This window comes from Zalophus californianus, chromosome 17 (genome assembly GCF_009762305.2).
Source record: "Zalophus californianus isolate mZalCal1 chromosome 17, mZalCal1.pri.v2, whole genome shotgun sequence".
NCBI lineage: Eukaryota > Metazoa > Chordata > Mammalia > Carnivora > Otariidae > Zalophus > Zalophus californianus.
Genome location: NC_045611.1, coordinates 50172305 through 50188982, shown reverse-complemented (window position 1 = coordinate 50188982; position 16678 = coordinate 50172305). Strand labels below are relative to the sequence as shown.

At 56.0% G+C, this 16678-nt stretch overlaps 1 protein-coding gene across 10 annotated transcripts; it reads right to left on the bottom strand.

Moving 5' to 3' along the window:
- Nucleotides 1-104: 104 nt before the first annotated feature.
- KLC3 (kinesin light chain 3) lies at nucleotides 105-7944 on the bottom strand. Of its 10 annotated transcripts, none has more exons than XR_003524288.2 (13): nucleotides 7825-7944; nucleotides 6584-6675; nucleotides 4516-4781; nucleotides 3817-4047; nucleotides 3417-3486; nucleotides 2808-3027; nucleotides 2387-2474; nucleotides 2203-2304; nucleotides 1583-1756; nucleotides 914-1122; nucleotides 712-818; nucleotides 449-512; nucleotides 134-271 (listed from the first exon to the last, which is right to left on the bottom strand). XR_003524288.2 is itself a non-coding variant. In XM_035725313.1 (13 exons), the coding sequence occupies exons 3-13, from the start codon at nucleotides 4771-4773 to the stop codon at nucleotides 200-202; spliced, it is 1692 nt and encodes a 563-aa protein (XP_035581206.1). In that variant the 5' UTR covers nucleotides 4774-4781; nucleotides 6584-6675; nucleotides 7825-7944; the 3' UTR covers nucleotides 168-199. The 10 variants fall into 10 exon arrangements, 7 of the variants coding, with proteins under 7 accessions (XP_027475698.1, XP_035581206.1, XP_035581209.1 ...); XR_003524287.2 differs by having other exon boundaries at nucleotides 712-951; nucleotides 1032-1122; XR_003524286.2 differs by having other exon boundaries at nucleotides 449-818; nucleotides 914-951; nucleotides 1032-1122.
- Between the last annotated feature and the right edge of the window lie 8734 nt (nucleotides 7945-16678).

Sequence of the window (16678 nt, the reverse complement as noted above, 5' to 3'; positions counted from 1 at the left end):
GCTGGGAGGTGGCCTCAGGTCCTTACAGGAAACCTCAGGCAGACAGTTCTGGCTTCCAGATCTACAGCCTTTAATTGGAGGAGAACGGGGAGCCCCATACCGTAGGTGCCCCCAAGAGGTGGGGAGCAACTCGGGGAGATGAAAGGCCACCCCTTCCCCATTCTTCCTGAGAAGCTGCAGCCACACGGTCCCGTCACCTTCAGCGGGGGCCCAGGTCCTGGGGGCTGGTGCTGAGGGTCCGCGACGCCTCGCTCGGGTGCTGATTGGGGAACTGCGGACAGGCGCAGGGGAGGGGTGGGCAAGGGGCAGGACCCGACCCCGAGGGCCACCCACCAGCATCCTCGCTACTGGCTTGTCCCCCCCCCCCCCCCGGCCCTTCTGTTCTTGGGTCCGTTCCCACCCCTCCCTTGCCTCTGGGCCTGCCAGCGTGCCCCTCAGCCCCTCTCACCTGGGGCCCAGCAGCCTTTGGCGCATCCGCATCCAGCATGTTGAGCGACAGGGCTCTCTTCATCCTGTAAAAAGAGGGTGGCAGGGTGAGTCCCCCGAGTGGCTGCTTCCCACTCTGGGCATAGACCTGCCTGGCACCGGATGTGACTGTACGGGTGGCAGAGGAGAGGGGAACTGTGGGAGGTTCTGGAACAGGACAGGGAGTGGGGTGGGTTACAGAAGCTGCAGCGGTGGGGCTCTTGCCTGCCTGGATCAGACACTCACCCGGCTGCGCCTGCCACCCCCTCGCCTCGGAGACGGGAGACCAACTTCTCACTTCCACGCCTTAGCGATTCCCGGATCTTGGAGAAGGAGCTGCTCCGACGAAGGGTCTGGGGAGGGCGCCCAGGACCCCAGTCAGTTCCCCCCCCCTTCTCCTCCGGTCCCCACCCTAGGAGCTGGAGCGAAGCCCATCCCCCCTCCTCACCTGTTCTGCGTCACCAGCTGTGCCTGGGTTGGGGGCTCCTAGGAACAGAGGGTGGGGAACAGTGCAGTGGGGACACGGAGCAGTCACCTGGGGGGCAAGGGCAGGGCTGGGGGCTCACCCAGAGGGGCAGGCAGGTCCTCGCGGCTCAGGATCTCTCGGTACAGCTCTTCTGCTTGCTGGTACTTGTTCTGTTTCAGGTAGGCCGAGGCCTGCGGGGAGGGTGGGTGATCGTGGCTCAGATCTGGAGCTCCCCCGGCACATCTCCCCCTCCCCCCACAACCTCGTGACCTAGGGCAGCTGACTGGTTCCTGCTCCACCCTGGGCTAGTGACACCACCTTTGTGCCTCAGTTCCCTTATTTGCAAAATGGGATGAAAGGAGCACCTAGCTCCTAGGGTCCTTTGAGAAATGGATGGTCCTTTCCCTTAAGGACTAAGAAGGGGGTCAATAAACATTTGACTGTCATCTGGCCCCACCAACTTGCGTGTTTCCTGTGGCTTCCAGGTCCTCTGTGCCTAGTGATCTCACGAGTCAGGGCCCAGCACACAGGCCAAGTCTTAGAGGGCCCCTGCTCCAGGGGCGCACTTGAGCCAGTTGGCTGTGTCTCCTGGGGAACCCCTGGCGCTTGGCTCCAGGACCGAGTTGTACCTGTGCCCTGCAGCGCCCTCACCAGGTTGTTCTTGGTCTTGGCCACGTTTGGGTCGTTGGGCCCTCCCAGGGCCTCATAAATGCTCAGGGCTCGGGCATAGTGCTGCTCCACCTCCTCAAACTTTCCCTGGTTCTGGCAGAGCAAGGCCAGGTTGTTGAGCTGCTTGGCCACGTCAGGGTGGTCGCTGCCCAGGACCTAGGGGTTGGGGGGAATGGGTGAGCCACGTGATACTGGTAGCCGCAAGGGGGAGGGGGTGGTCATGAGGAAAGGTTCACAGGCTCAATGGGGAGTTACATGAGGTTGTGGGCTAGAAGGTAGAGGTTAGTTACACAAATAGGATTAACCAGGTCAAGGTGGTCATATGGCATTGGAAGTTCAGGACTGGGCTGGGAGGCATATGAGGTGATGTAGAAGGACGATTAGAGTCAAGATCAGATGGCGTTCATTAAAGGTCGAACAGTGGGGTCATGAGATTATCTAGGCTCAAACTGGGGGCTCACAAGAGCAGATGGGAAGGACATCATTGGATCAGGGTTACAAGGCACGAGCCACTGAACTGAGCGCATCAGGATCAAGTGGGAAGGGGCTGTGGACCAGGAACTCGGCAGGGGTGGGGCTGGGTGGGGCAGCGGGGGCAGTACCTTCTCCCGGATCTCCAGGGCTCGCTGGCACAGGGGCTCTGCCTCCCGGTACCGCCCCCGCTTCCCATAGAGCACCGCCAGGTTGTTGAGGGTGGCGGCCACCTGCAGGGTAGGGGAGGCAGGTCAGGGTGGGGAGGGGGGAGAGGCAGGGCCCCACAGCCCTCACTCCTGGGCCCCCACTCACCGCAGGGTGCTCAGGGCCTAGCGTCTGCTCCCGGATCTGCAGAGCATCGTGGAGAAGGTCTGTGGCCTCCTTGTACTTGTTCTGGTCTCTGTGAGGTGGCCCAGGGACGGAGGGGGGGGTCAGCCATGCTGGGGTGTCACCCTTCCGTGGTCCCTTGTGGGTGTCTCCACTACCTTCCAAGTCGAGCACAGGCTCCCTTTGCTGGCAAGCCTCTGCCCCCCTCCCCCCCAGGTCTCTTCCCTGATCTGTTGGGGTCTCTTGCCCATGTTCTCTGACGACTCCTTGCCTGGGTCACAGTGGCTTCTCCAGGTCCCCGTGGACATCCCCCCCGCCCCCACCCATCCAGGTGCCCCATGCTGGCAGAGCAGGACGCCAGCTCCCCCGCCCCCAACCACAGGTCCAGGGCCGGCTGCGGCCTCACCGGTACACCAGCGCCAGGATGTTGAGCATGGTGGCCACGTCGGGGTGGCAGTGGCCTGAGCTCCGCTCCAGGTCCTCCAGGGCCTGACGGCACAGCGGTACGGCAACCTCGTAGCGGCCCTGGCCCGCGTACTGGATCACAAGGTTGTGCAGGGTCCGAAGGCGGGCCGGGATCTCGTAGCCCCCCTGCTGAGCCTCGGCAGCTCCCACTGCCTCGGGGCCTGCGGGCAGCAGCCGGGCATCAGGGCGCTGCTGGCCTCCTAGCCTTCCCACCCCGTAAAAGGGGACACCTCCCCCAGGACTATAGCTGCCCCGCTGGCCCCTGGGACGACGGGCCCTGCACTGGGCCTCTGAGATCGGGATTGCAGGCGTCTAGCTGGTCCATGGGGCCTGAACATGGGGTCGGCCCGGCCGGCGGCGCGGCAGCCACCATGCCTGGTTTCATGGCTTCCAGCCTCGGCCGTCACCTGCCCTGACCCAGCCCCTTGGCCTCATGCTTCTGCTCCCCTGTGTGGACACCCATCTCGGGGTCTCACGGTCCCTCCCCAGCCCCAGCCTCTCATCCTCCAGGGCTAAGCAGCCCCACAACTGCAGGCTCCCCCACACGCACCTTTCCTCTCTTCCTCCTCACTGGGGAACAGGGAGGCCAGGCTGTCTCGGCGAGGGGGGGATTCAGGCCGCTGCAGAGGGCAGGAAAGTGGGGGGTCAAGAGAGCTGGGAGTTTGCTTTAGAGACCGGGGTCCTGGATCTCAGGGTTTGAGGGAGGCAGTGGTTAGGAGCCTCAGGGTAGGGGGCTCCTGAGGGCTTGGGGAGGATCTGGGGGCTTTGTGGAAGCCAGGGGGGCTTCTGTGGAAATTCTAGTGGGTCTGGAGGTTGTGGAACTCTGTCAAGGGTCCAGAGCTTTGGAGGGAGGGTCTAGGGCACGGGGGGGGGGGGCACTTCCGGGGGGGGGTACAGGTCTGTGGGGTGTCTAAGGAGGATGCGGGGCCCAGTGCCCGGCCCAGCAGCACCTGGCTCTCTGCGGGCAGGTCATACTGCCGCAGCTGCCCCAGGAACTCCAGGTGGCTCTTCTCCTCCTCCAGTTGGGCCACGGCCTCCTCACTGGCCCGGAGCCGCCGCTGCGTCTCCTCCAGCTCCTCCCGCAGCCACGAGTTCTCCTGGGCCAGCCGCCGGGCCTGCGCTCGCAGCCGCTGCTTCTCGGCCTCCAGCGAGCCCACGTGCGCCGACAGGGCCAGCAGCACCTGCGCGGGCCAGGGGATCAGGGGCCCGACCCCGAGCACCCCCACTCCGCCCAGGGTCCCCCGGATTCCACAGAGACGCTTCCATGGTACTCCAAGGTTGTGCAAGGGGCTCCCAGGGCCATACCCAGATCCTGTCCGGGGACCCTTCTGATCTCACCCAGGCACACAAATCACATGCAGGGACACTTCATATTCTACCCATGTGACCCCAAAGTCTCCCAGGACCCCAGAGTTCTAGAGATGGATGCCATTTGGTTCAGGGGACCCTGCACCACACAAGGACCCCCTAAAGCTGCCCAGGAATCCCATTTCTGGCCTAGCGACTCTCCTCCCCAGGCCTGGCTCCCCTAGGCCTCCCCGACTCCAGCCTTGCCCCCCACCCCCACCGCATATCTGTCTCCCTCATCCCCAGGCCTCCTCCCCGCTCTGAGCCTCACCCCCATAGCTGGAGAGCTGGTCCCCTCATACCTGGGCCTCACCCAGTCCCAGCTCGATGGCCTCCAGCGCGTGGCTCACCACCTGCTGCTTTTCTTCCAGCAGCTCCAAGCCGGCCACAAGGCCCTGACCCGCCAGGGCCTCAGCCAGGTGCCTGGCCAGGCCATGGTGCTCGGCCCGCAGGGCCTCCAACCCCTGCACCACTTGTCGGGTCTGCCGCACCAGCTCCTCGGGGCTCAGGCGCTCTGGGCCCAGCCCCGCGCTTCCAGGGGCGGCCACCTGCACCGACATTGCTGCTCCTGGCAGGGGTGGGGTAGGGGTGGGGGGGGGGGTTGGGGAATCGTCAGCCTGTATGCCATTCCGGCCCAGCAGGACCCTTCCCGACTATCTTCCCGTCCAGCCATCCCGGCTGGCCCTCTGTCCCCGTGCCCCCCTCATTCTGGCCGGCTCCCTGTCCCACACCCATCCCAGCCAGCCGGCAACTGGAAACACCCTAGTCTAGCTCTGCCTGTCCTCAGCCCCGGGCCCTGCCCCGAGGGCAAGTCCAAAACCCCACGTATAACTAACCCAAAGAGGGCAAACAGTGGTCTCGTGGCCTCTCACCTGCCCTCAGCTCACCTGGCCAGCCCCGTCCACCCCAAGGGCCCCAGATCCCCGGGCCCAGAACACCTCCCGGCCGGGTGACCTGGACTGGAGGCCCCCGCCTCTGCTGGGCGCTGCTTGGGGCGGGGCGTGTGGAGGCGGCGGCCTCTCCGTGAGCTCATTCTTAGGGTGTTTTTGTTGGGAACCAGTCAGACCACTGGGGGGGGGGGGAGGACAGGGCCAAGGGGCTGGGGCGCCGGAAGCAGAGGAGCCCTCTAGGTTTGGGGGCATCAGAACGGGGGAGCCCATGTGTCAGCTCCCAGGACCTGAGGAGCTGACAGATCCCAAGGGAACAGGGGCTCCACTCTCCACTGCAGACAGGCTCAGCCAGCCTAAGGCATGTTGGGACACACGTGTGGCAGCCACAGCCCAGGGATTCACACTAGCCATGTGACAGCTCAGAGTCTGAGGCCTCGATGCTAATGGGTGGGGGTCTCAAGGGGGAAACTTCCTGTGGTTGTCTGTGGGTGACAAAGCAGTGACAGCTCGTGGTGCCTCCGAAGCCCTCACACACACAAGCACACACACACAGTCCCCTCCCAGAAATAGACCCCAACACACGCACACCCTCCCTTCTTAAATACACAACGCGACACATGCATTCTCCTCTCAGAAATCGAAAACATGCTTTCTTCTTTCAAATACAGTGCAATATATACTTTCTCAGAAACACACCTGCTCATACACACGCGCACACGCACATACACACGCTCCCCTCTCAGAAATACAACTCAAGGTACACACACTCCCTTCTTAAAAATATAACGTGATAGACATTCTCTCAGAAACACGACATGCTCTGGACACGCTCTGTCTCCTCTAAAAAATAAAACAATACAGTCCCACACATCCACATTTTCCTTTCAGAAAACCTAATACAGGGGCGCCTGGGTGGCTCAGTCATTAAGCGTCTGCCTTCCGCTCGGGTCATGATCTCAGGGTCCTGGGATCGAGCCCCGCATCGGGCTCTCTGCTCAGCAGTGTGTCCGCTTCTCCCTCTACTCTTCCCCTGGCTCATTCTCTCTCTCTCTCTCTCAAATAAATAAAATCTTAAAAAAAAAAAAAACTAATGCAACACACTAACTCGGGCACACACACACATATACTCTTAGAAATAACACATGTACTCTCTCCTCTTGGAAATAGAACCCAACACACAGGTCTATTTTCCTCTCAGGAATAAAAACCAACACACACAGAAGCTCTGTCTCCCCGCCTCCGCCCCCGGTGAAAAGATAACCAAATCACTCACATTCAGCCTGTCTCCTTGCACTTACCCCCACGGCACATCCCTCTCACACACTCACACGGTCCTGCAAGCCCCTAACTCTCCATCACGTGCCTCCTCCAGGCACGTGTGCACACGCACACACACTCATTCCCAGGAGTCACTGGGGACCCGTCACCTCCTTCCCCACTTCCTCCAACACCTTGCCAGGCCAGCCAGGGATTCACACACCTGTATGCAGCACGCACGCAGATACACAGAGCTCCAAATGTGGGCATATCAATGGTTCCTGAACACAGACTCAGCCGTCCTGTCCCAGGCAGCTGTGGAGACATACAGAGATCATCCACGGTTTCTGCATAGGCCGTCTAGTCCACCATAAGCAGCCCAGTGGTCTGGGTACCTCCGCACGTGCTCACCATCATATACACTGAGACACACAGTAGGGAAGGCACATAATCCATGGATTTTCTGCAGGCTCTCACTTGGTCAATCTCTACATATATGTCGGGCGTTGGCCAATCCCTCTCGCTATACGTGTATATATATGTGTGTGCGTGCATATCACACCCTACTCAGAGTCACACACGAGCCCCACAAAGTCAGGTTCACACAAGTTCATGGAGAGTCATTCTCACAGCTCCAACCCTTTTTCACACGATTTTGCCCACACTCAGCCCCGCGAACAACTCTCTTTCATGCACGCACAACCACACAGCTGACAGTGTTAATCACAGGCACACCCTGGCCATCCACGCGGGTCCCCGCACCTTACAGGCAGACAGACTGCCCCAGCCCCGCAAGCTCCGGGTCACGCACCTAATCCTATAAACAGTTCAACTCCCTCCCCCCCCACAGCCCCCACCCCCGGCATTAGACACACAATTAGAGGTCGCCCACGTGTTCCTATCTCCGAAACAGTTCCACATCATTCCCACAGTCCCTCGGCGCCCGCGCAGGGTTCCACGGACCGTCCATCTGCCTTTCTCACCGGTACCCACCGCCTGACGCCATCGCTCACACACCTGAGCCTCTTCACCATCACACACACCTGGGCTTCCTACACCGTCTCTCACACGCACCAGCTCCACTCCCACACCAGCAGGCAGGAGACCCCCATCACGGCCAGCCCCCGAAACCACACACCTTCCCCCCTGGCCGGCCGGCCCAGTCCCGCGCACCCGGGCTGCCCCAGCCCGGCCGTCACAAGGGCCCCGTCCCTCCCCCCCCCAGGCCCCGCCCCGTCTTCGCTCCTGTTTACCTGCGCCCGGGGGAGGGGGCGCGCCCCAGCAGGGCCTCCGGACCCGGGGTGGGGAGCCCCAGGGCGGGGCAGGGGGCTCCTAGGGGCCCCAAGGCCCGTCCCCGTCGCCAGGCCCGCGGGCCCAAGGGTGCGCGGGGCTCAGCCTTCACCCTTCCCCCCACGCCCATCCTCGCGGTCCCCGGGACTCCCGCCCGGCACTCTGGGGGCCCACCTGAGGGCGGGCGGCTCCGGGACTCTCTCCGCCGCGATGCGCCCGGCCGCCTCCCGCACACCGCTCACGCCCCGCCGCTCCCAGCTGCACCCCTGGTCTCGGGCCGCGGGCGGCTCCTCCGAGGGGCGGGACGGCCGGGAGCCCCGCCCCCGCAGGTGAGGCCAACCCCGCCCACCGCCCGGCTCCACTGGAGCCCCCGCGGCCCCCGCCCTGAGGCAGTAGCAGAATCCGCGCCGATGAACCCGTGGCCTGTCGGGCCGGTGGAATCCGCGGACGATTCCAGCGCCCTGGAGTCTGGAAAGCCGGCTTTCAGCGCAGCTGGAATCTTGGAAACTTTGGATCCCAGACCGACGGCTTTCTTGCAGGGCCTGCCGCCCGGCCTTTCCTTTGGCTGTACCCCCTGCTTGGACCTCTCTTCCCACAGATCCCATTCGTTAGTCTGGGAGCGTCTCAAAGGCCGCTTCCTCCGAGAGGCCTTCCCTGACTGCCCCTCCCAAATTACACCGTCTCACCAAAACACTACCGCTTTCCCCTGCTTGATCTTGTTCACAAAACTTTTCAGGGCCTAAAATTATTTTATGTAACGTCATATTATGATGTTTCATCACATTATTGGCGAGGTAATTGTAATGGCTTAAAATTGGACTCTGGGTTTGAAGTTGATTCCAGCACTTACTGGCTGTGAAGGCCTTGGGCAAGTAACGTAACTTCTCTGTGTGTCAATTTTCTGAATCTGTAAAATGGGGAAGGTCAAAGGCTGCGAGGATTGAATGAGTTAGTGTATGGATAGGGCTCTGTATTGTCAGCACTGTATCTTTAGCACTAGAACGGAGCCTGGTGCAAAGTACGTGCTCAGTAAGAATTTGCTGAGCGGTTGACTGAATGAATCAAGTCTTAGAAACGTAAATTGGCCAAAGCCGGGCGCACGGGATTCTCACATCGTAGAATTTGGTTCAACGCGAGGCTTTTCCAAACTCCTGCAGTACCTGGGTCGCTGCACTGCGGGATGCTTCCAGCAGAGGGCGCTGCTGGTCCGTGGTCCAGACCTCAGACTACAGCGCAGATCCGCACCTTTCCCCAGAGCCACGGCCAGCCTGCTCTCTGCTATCTTGTTCTCTGAGCCCCAGAGCAGATGTTCCCTCCTCCAGGAAGCCCTCTCCGACCCCCAAGGCTGGATGAGACATTCCTTCCCGGCCCTGGCAGCCTCCTGGCCTCCCATGACTCAGCCCTGCCACTCTGGGTCATCGCAGTCTTGAGGACGGGTCTGTCTCCAACATTGGAATGCAAGTCCCAGGAGGGGACGGTCTCAGGCACCATTGTGTCCCCAGGGCTACCCAGCACAGGCTGAACACAGAGCGAATTGTTGGGCGGAGAGCTGTTGATTGAATAATGGGAAATAAAACTCAAACTCACACTCTAACTCCCCCAGGTATTTCTAGGGAACAGGGTAGAAGGGGGCAGACAAACCCTTCCCTCCTCCCCGCACTGGGTTGGCCTCAGGGCGCTGGACATCAGTTCTGGATCTGCCACATGCTTACGAAGAGGCAGTGCAGGGCCTGGAGCCGGGTGCAGGTCTCAGCTCCATCATTTGCGGGCTGTGTGACCCCTGAGCCAGGAACGAACTTCTCTGGGCCTCAGGTTCCAGGTTCGAGGTAACCTACTTTGTGAGGCTCTTGTGGGGATTAGTGAATAATCCCCGTAAAAGGCTTAGAACAGAGTAGCACGTGGTAAACACTGTGTGTATGGGGGATGGGGGTGGGGGTGGCAATTGGAGCCAGGCAGAACTGAGTTCAAATTCTGATCTTGCCATTTCCTTTCCATATAACCCGGGGCAAGCAATGTTTCTGAGCACCTATTTTCAAGTCTATAAAACCTGAATGATCACGCTCCCCACATAGCATAGTGCTGAGGATTAAATGGGATCAAGGCTGAAAGGAGACAGTGTTGACTAAGGTGACCATTTGTTTCAGCCGGTCTTGTGCCAAGCACTTTTGCACACCGATGAGGGCTGGGGGTTCTGAGTTCTTACCCAGGGTGGGCCCTATGCCACGTCTTGTAAATTAACTTTGTGAATGTACACCAACTGGATAGGGTAGGTGCCATGATTATCCCCATTCCACAGGTGAAGGAGATGAGGCACAGAGAGGCCAAGTGACTTGTCCAAGATCACACAGCCAAGGATTAGCAGAGCCCCTGAATCCATACAGCCACCCCCTGAGGTAGGCATTATTACTAGCCCCATCTAAAGATGAGGAAGCTGAGGCTCAAAGGAAAATCCGTTGCCCAAGACCACCACCAAGAAGACACTCAACAAAACCCCCGTCCCATCACTGAAGGCCTCATTTCGAGATGTCAGGAAAATGGGTGGATGAGTTGGGGGATTTTTCTCTTCACCTCCTGGCCACAGTTTTTATTTTTATTTTTTAATTATTTTTTTAAGATATTATTTTTAAGTAATCTCTACACCCAATGTGGGGCTCAGACTTAGAACCCTCAGATCAAGAGTCTCACGCTCTACTGACTGAGACTCTATTGAGCTGGGTGCCCTTTTTGGCCATAGTTTTTAAAAAGCTCACCACTTTCTTTTTAATATGAAAAGTTAAGCACTGTCAGAAACAATATTCACAGAGAACAAGAGACTATAGACTGAAAAGTAGGTCTTTGTCTCCCCTTGATCCTGAGACGCCCTTCCCAGAAGCAAACATGATTACCAGTTTCTAATATCCATCCAGAAATATTTCATGGATATGAATTGTGTGCGTGTGTATGAGCATGAGTGCCCATTTCAGAAAAACACAAATAAAAAGAGCCTTACCTGTGGAGGTAGGCTGAATGATGGTCTTGACGTTGGGTGCAGTCATGTGACTTGCTTTGGCCAATGGCAGAGCGACGGTCCTGCTGGGTCTGAGCTTGGACCTTCAGAGGCTGAGAGTGTTTCCTTTTGTGACTGACACAGGCGTGAGAAAGGCTTCCCTTGTGTGGTTGCCCCTCTCCGGCCCACACCCCACAATGTTCAAAGAGAAACTGAGGCATAATACACATTTTAAGAGTTTATTTGAGCAAAAATCAATTTGAATAGGGCAGCATCCAACATAGCAGATGGAAAGGAGCTCCGAGGAGCTGTTTGAAATGAAACACCTTTTAGGCAGAAGGGAGCAAGAACAAGGAATTTAAACTATGCCAAAGAGTGGGTTGATTATTGCAAGGTTACTTTTTCCTTTAGGGACTGGCAGGGGTCTATCAGGCAGAAGACCTCACTCGTGCTGATCAGGTGATTCCTGACTGAGTGGTTTAAGATTCCATTTCTGGGAGAGCTGAAACTGTCTTAAGTCCCAGTTTGGTGACATGGGGCTTAGCATATGTGATTCCATTTTGTACCCCGGTGTCTTGTTTTTAACAACATGGGGCAGAGCTTCCCAGCTGAGCCCAGCCCTGATCAGCCAACTCTCAGCCAACCCCACAACTGTTTTAGAGCTACTGCACTTGGTGTTTCATGGAATTTTTGTGGCAATAGATATATATTTTTCCAACAGCATACCTTGGTGCTATGGTCTGAATGTTTGTGTTCCCTCCAAATTCATGTTGAAATCCTAACCCCTAAAGGTGATGGTATTAGTGTGTGGGTCCTTTAGGAGGTGATTAGGTCATAAGGGTGGAACCCTCATGAATGGGATTAGTGCTCTTAGAAAAGAGACCCCGGGCACCTGGGTGACTCAGTTGGTTAAGCATCCAACTTTTGGTTTTGGTTCAGGTCATGATCTCAGGGTCATGAGATTGAGCCCTGCGTCAGGGTCCCCACTCATTGGGGGGGGGGTCTACTTGGGATTCTCTCCCTTCCCTCTCTCTCACTCTCAAGTAAAAATAAATAAATCTTAAGGAAAAAAAAAAAAAGGAGGCTCCACAGAGCTCCCTGGTCCCTCCTCCCATGTGAGGGTACAAGAAGTCTGTGATCTGGAAGAGAACCTTCACTTGACCAGGCTGGCACCCTGATCTCGGACTTCCAGCCTCCAGAACTATGAGCAAAAACCTTCTGTTGTTTATAAGCCATCCAGTCTGTATTATAGTAGTCCGAATAGACTAGGACACTTGGCAATTGTTCTAAAGCAGTACCTATAGATTAGCTTTATTCCTAAAAATATTTATTTATTTGTTTATTTATTTATTTAGAGTGTGAACAGGGGGAGGGGCAGAGAGAAAGGGAGAGAGAATCTCAAGTAGACTTAGCGCTGAGCGCAGAGCCCAATGCGGGACTCCATCCCACGACCCTGAGATCATGAGCTGAGCCGAAATCAAGAGTTGTATGCTCACTGGGGAGGGGATGTGTTGTAATGAGCACTGGGTATTACATAAGACTGATGAATCACAGACCTGTATCCCTGAAACCAATAATACATTATATGTTAATTAATTGAATTTAAACTTTAAAAAAATCCCCCCCCAAAAAAAGAGTTGGACACTTAACCAGCTGAGCCACCCAGGCAACCCAGCTTTATTCTTTTTAATAGCTGCATATTATTTCATTAGGCGATGCCTCATCTTTTATCCATGAATAGAAATATATATTTTTTAGTAATCTCTATACCCAACATGGGGCTTGAAATCACGATCCCAAGATCAAGAATCACATGCTCTACTGACTGAGCCAGCCAGGGGCCCCAATAAAAAGATTTTGTTAAAGCCATTCCTAAGACAAAGAAGAAATCATAACAGAAATCAGAAAATATTTAGAGATGACCAATAATCAAACTATGTAACAAAACCCGCTAAAGAACAATTCATTGCTGCAAATGACAACATGAATGAATCTCAATAGACAGAATGTTGAGGAAAAGAAATCCAACAAAAGAGAAGATATCCTGTACGATTGTATTTATATGAAGTTCAGTAACAGGCAATGCTCAACTATGGTGTTAAAAGCCAGGATAGTGGTTCCACTGAGAAGAGAGGGGAATGAGAGAGCTTTTTGGAGTGCTTGGTCTTGGTGGTGGTTACTCGGTTGTACATATACATAAAAGTTCATTGATCTTAAGATTAGCGCACTTTGTGGTATATAAGTTATACCTCATTAAAGAGGTAAATTTAAGAGACTAATTTTTTTTAAGAAAGAAAGAAGAAAAAAGGAAGAAAGAAAGAAAGAAAGAAAGAGAGAGAGAGAGAGAGGGAGGGAGGGAGGGAGGGAGGGAGGGAGGGAGGGAGGGAGGGAGGGAGGAAGGAAGGAAGGAAGGAAGGAAGGAAGGAAGGAAGAAAGAAAGAGTGCACAGTGGACCGGGGAGGGGCAGAGGGAGAGGGAGAGAATCTTAAGCAGGCTCCACACCCAGCGCAGAGCCCAATGTGGGGCTCGATCTCACAACCCTGAGATCATGACCTGAGCCAAAACCAAGAATTGGATGCTTAACTGACTGAGCCACCTAGGTCCCCCCAAGAGACTAAAATATTAAGAAATGTGACCATTCATACACTCCAAATATAACATTTTCAAAATAAAGGATAAATTTGAAATAATTGAATGCAAAAACAACCAAAAAACAACATTAAGAGATTAAGATGCAGGTAAAGCAACACCTAGAGGAAAATGTATAGCTATGTTGAGAAAGATCGGTTTGGAGGGACTGGAGTGGGCCTGGTGGGGAGTCATGAAAGACCATCTTATTTGCCTGTCTTCCCACCACCACCACCACCACCACCACCACAACCACCACCGGGGGCCTGACATCCAGTTGATTACAGGGCTGCAATGGGCTTGCTCTTGGGGAAAAAGAAGGAGTGGACAGGTCCTTAACTCTCTGGCTCTCTGATTCTCCAGTTCTGGGGCTGCCTTTGATTTATAACTTGTCTTCCCTGAACCAGTTGGCACCATGGACTGCCAGAATTAGGAGAGGAATTTTGGGGTTGGGGGAGGAGAGCATTCTGGGATGACGGGCCATGGGGGTGGAGTGCTGCCTCCCAGAGTCTCTCCTGGAGTGGGCAGCCTCATCCCTAGGGGAGGGGCAGGGACAGGGGAGGCGGTGGATAAAAGGGAGTGTTTGGGAGCAGGGTTGCTCTATAACACCAGGGCTTGGGGGTGAAAGGAAAAGAGTACAGACTCTGAAATTCTAGAATACTAGTTGTCGCCTTGGGCAACTCCTTGCCTTTTTGAGCCTCGGCATCCACCTTCTGTAAAATGGGGCTTCAGCATGAAGAGGTGGGATCGGGGAGGGATGAGGAATACAAACTCAGGGACTAACTATGTGGTCCCATCTGATTCTGTTATTTCCCAGCTGGGCGACTTTGGGCAAGTGACTTGATCTCTCTGGGCTTCACTTTTCTGATGTGTAAAATTTGCAGTCCCCACCTCATAGGACTGGCGGGGAACGAAACTGTTTAATACACATAAAGTGCTTGGGCCCTGAAGCCAGATGACCGAGGAGATGAAGGGGGCATGGGGAAGTAGGTACAAATTGTCAGGGCCTGAAGACCCACCTGGAAAGGAACGCTGGGATGACAGTATGACTTTGCTGAGGGGCCCGTAAATTGTCTTCACCAAAGCCTGAACCCACTCTTGGCAGCCCTGTGCCAGTTTGATTCCCAGCTCATCCCTTCCCCCACTGCGTGACCTTGGGCAAGTCATTTTACCTTTCTGAGCTTTATTCTTGGCAGTGTTCAATGTGTTAACATATGTAAAGCACTTAGCATTTTACTTGACATATGGGAGTGCCCCATAATACTTAACAATTAGGGTGGGGACTGTGGAGTGGCCCCTCAACATCCATGCTAACCTCTTTCTGGCAAGTCCATTTGTCCAAAGGTAGCATGGTTCTGGGGGCGAGAGATGTTCCTGGTGGCCTAGTGCAGAGCGTGCTCCTTCAACCCTTCCAATGATTTTGGAAGCACCTAATAACTCATAGTAAGGCCCTTTCTGCATAAGCTGGGTAGGGTGGTTTCCAATTGACTGATAAGGTTACTCTTATTTCCTTAGTCAACAAATACTCATTTATCCTCAGGGCACTGGGGAGCCATGGCAGGTTCTAGAAGGAGCAGTCAGAAGGTAGGGAGTAGGTAGGAGGGGACAGACTGAGGCAGACCAGGGAGGAGGCTAGGGCAGAAGGGAATGTGGAGGAGGAGGTGAGCTAGGGTAGCAGGAGGGATGGACAGGTCTTGGAGACTAATGGCTTTGGAGGGTTGGGGGTTGGGATGAAGACACACCATGGGGGTCTTGGCTCCCCCCAGGGCCAACTGTTTCTATGAGACTCAAAGATAAAGGAGTAGAGCTCATGATGCAAGGTCCTGCTGGAGTGTTTGGGCCCCTCAGTCCAAGTCACGTGGCGGGAATATTGCTGCAAAGGATTCTGGGAAACTGAATTTCTCACCTTTTTGGCTTCTGTAAAGGAGGCTGTCATAGGGTGGGAAATCCCCAAACACAGAAAGTGCTTCCTATGCTCTATGGCCAAAAGGAATGTCAAATATCCCCATGAGCGGTTATGAGGGCTCCAGGGGAGTGGGCTGGGCTGGATCCTGTCCCTCCCCTGCTCACAGCCCTCAGGGGGCTCCCATCCATTCGCAGTGGGATGGAAACTCCTTCATGGTCCCTAGGGTCCTACAGGTGGGCTCCTATCCCTCATCTTCTTCCTCCCACTCTCCACTCTGCCCCATCTGCTCCAGCCTTCCAGCTTCTTCCCTCTCAGATTTGCCAAGCCACTCCCACCTCAGGGCCTTTGCACCTGCTATTTCCCTTCCAGATCCTCACATGGCTGGCTCTCACCTCTCCCTCAGATCTCCGCTCAGATTTCACTTCCCCTGAGAAGCCTGACCTGCCCTCCCCTGCTGTGCCACCACTCTGACCCCTTACCCTTTTTGATTTTCTGTCAAAGCCCTGTCGACCCCACCACAACAGCATATATTTACGTGCTTGTGCTCACTACCATGTCACCTCCCTGAGACCAATGGTTTTGTTTTCTGCTGTGTCCCCCATAAGTGCTTAATAAAGAATTGTTGGGGCGCCTGGGTGGCTCAGTTGGTTAAGCCTCTGCCTTTGGCTCAGGTCATGATTCCCGAGTCCTGGGATGGAGCCCTGAGTCGGGCTCCCTGCCCAGTGAGGAGCCTGCTTCTCCCGCCACTCCCCCTGCTCGTGCTCTCTTCGCTCTCTCGTAAATAAAATCTTTTTTTAAAAAAATAAAAGAATTGTCGAAATGATACATGCCTCTCTATTCCAGTCTTGTTCCTTTTAGTTCTCTGAGCCTCAGTTTCCCTAGCCACGAAGGAGAACTTTGCCACTCCGACCTTGGTGGGAAGGGACAGTGGGTGGAGAGATCAGGGGCTGGGCCCCAAGGAGAAATTTTCTAAGCACCTCCTCCCCACCAGGAATCCGGGGAAAGGCAGGGAGGGCCCCCTTTCCCTAGATCAGACCCCTCCCGCCTGGGAAGAAATGGGGACATGGGGGAGATCCGGGAGGAGGGAGGAACCCCCGAGAGAAAAGGCCGGCCTCTTCCTGGTTGTAATCCTGGGCACTCCCTGGGCTCCTTCTGCTCCCTGGCCTCGTCCGGCTTGCCCGGCAATCTCGGCGCCTCCCAGGCGGAGGAAACGGCTTCCTCTAGCCGTCCCCGCGTGCACGGAATGCCCTCCTCAGCCCTTGAAGCCCCGGTCCGCGTGGAGAGCTCCTGCTGCGCCCGGATCTGGAGGTGCGCGAGTCGGGCGGGCGCTCTGCCCTGACCCGAGCGGCCGCCCAGCCCCCTTCCCCTGCGGGCGGCCTCCCCGGACTGCTGCTGCCCTTGTAAGGAGGCGAGGCCGGGGACACCCGACACGCCTGGTTATAATTAACCCAGACACGTGGCGACCCCGCCCCCCAACACCTGTCCCTGCCTAACACCCCCCCCCCCCC